This window comes from Lottia gigantea (genome assembly GCF_000327385.1).
Source record: "Lottia gigantea unplaced genomic scaffold LOTGIsca_3222, whole genome shotgun sequence".
Lineage (NCBI taxonomy): Eukaryota > Metazoa > Mollusca > Gastropoda > Lottiidae > Lottia > Lottia gigantea.
This window is the reverse complement of record NW_008709081.1, coordinates 1-1,159: the sequence shown is the minus strand read 5'-3', so window position 1 is coordinate 1,159 and position 1,159 is coordinate 1. Positions and strand designations below refer to the sequence as shown.

The 1,159-nt window shown below is 32.1% G+C and overlaps 1 protein-coding gene across 1 annotated transcript in view; it reads left to right on the top strand.

Annotated features, from left to right (window-relative positions):
• The window catches only part of LOTGIDRAFT_176750 (hypothetical protein), a gene marked incomplete at both ends in the record, with an annotated part of 2,977 nt that extends 1,947 nt beyond the window's left edge, over positions 1-1,030 (top strand). Inside the window, one exon of the mRNA XM_009058120.1 lies at positions 935-1,030. Within this exon, the coding sequence (XP_009056368.1) occupies positions 935-1,030 (96 nt within the window). The remainder of the gene's footprint in view (positions 1-934) is intronic.
• Between the last annotated feature and the right edge of the window lie 129 nt (positions 1,031-1,159).

The following is a 1,159-nucleotide window of genomic DNA, read 5'->3' as shown; positions in this document are numbered from 1 at the left end:
CCTTCCACCATTTGTAGTTTGTTGATGAAGTCAAAACTTTTTTGACGAAACGTTTGGTATTAAAGAATGGTATTTGATATCAAGTTTTATTATTTATTACACATGAAATGGGGGGCGTATATTGTCGTCACCTCATTCCGTCGGTCCGTCCGTCCACAATTGCTCGTAAACACTCTATAAGGCACAATTCTTGACTGATTTCGATGAAACTTGGTATGGTTGTTTGTAATCACTCAAGGATGAACCCTATTGAAAATCAGACGAATTGAAAAATATTTACTATGAGTTATTGCCCTTGTTCTTGAAACGCTCGTAAACACTCTAGAAGGTGCAATTCATGACGGATTTTGGTGAAACTTGGTATGAGTGTTTTTTGTTATCACCCATGGATAAACAGTATTGAAAAACAGAAAAATTGAAAAATATTTGGTATGAGTTATTGCCCTTGTTCTTTTGAAAAACCGCTTTCAAATTTAGCTCTTAAACACAAAAAGGCATGATTCTTTCTGGATTTTGACAAAACTTGGTTTTATTATTCAGTCCTGAAGATTGAATATTTGCCTTCTAGAGTTTTCAATAACTCATACTCAATATTATTCAGTGTTGTGCTAAAGAGTTCAAAAGAAGTGTATGATTGAAAATTGAATATTTCACACTGGGGATTGTTTCTGTACTGCTAAATATTTATGTTCAAAATCAAAGCTGCCAGTGGGCGTATATTACCTTGCCTGGCAAGCTATCTTAACATGTGTAAGGGAAGATCGGGTTCAAAGTAATTAACTAGGCTGTAATATCTACAAGAGCAAGGAATTTGTTGATTGATTTATTTACAGACAAATATTTTATGGGAAATTTTTGAAAATTTGCGTAACAGCATTTCATTTAGTAATATTCTAAGAAATGTTCATAATTTTGGGCTGGTTTTATTTGACAGGCAACAAATGAAGGTATAAATGACTTAGATTTAAGTTGGAATTGTATTCGTGGGAAAGGAGCACTCAGTATAATACAAGCCTTGAAGGTAATGTAATCAATTTCATACCTAAACATTTGAAATGCAACTTTAGATTTTTGTGGCTAATAAAATTGACATCTTGAAATTGGTTGTTATATTTTATGTATTAATTTTTAGACTAATATAGTATTAGAAGTATTAGAT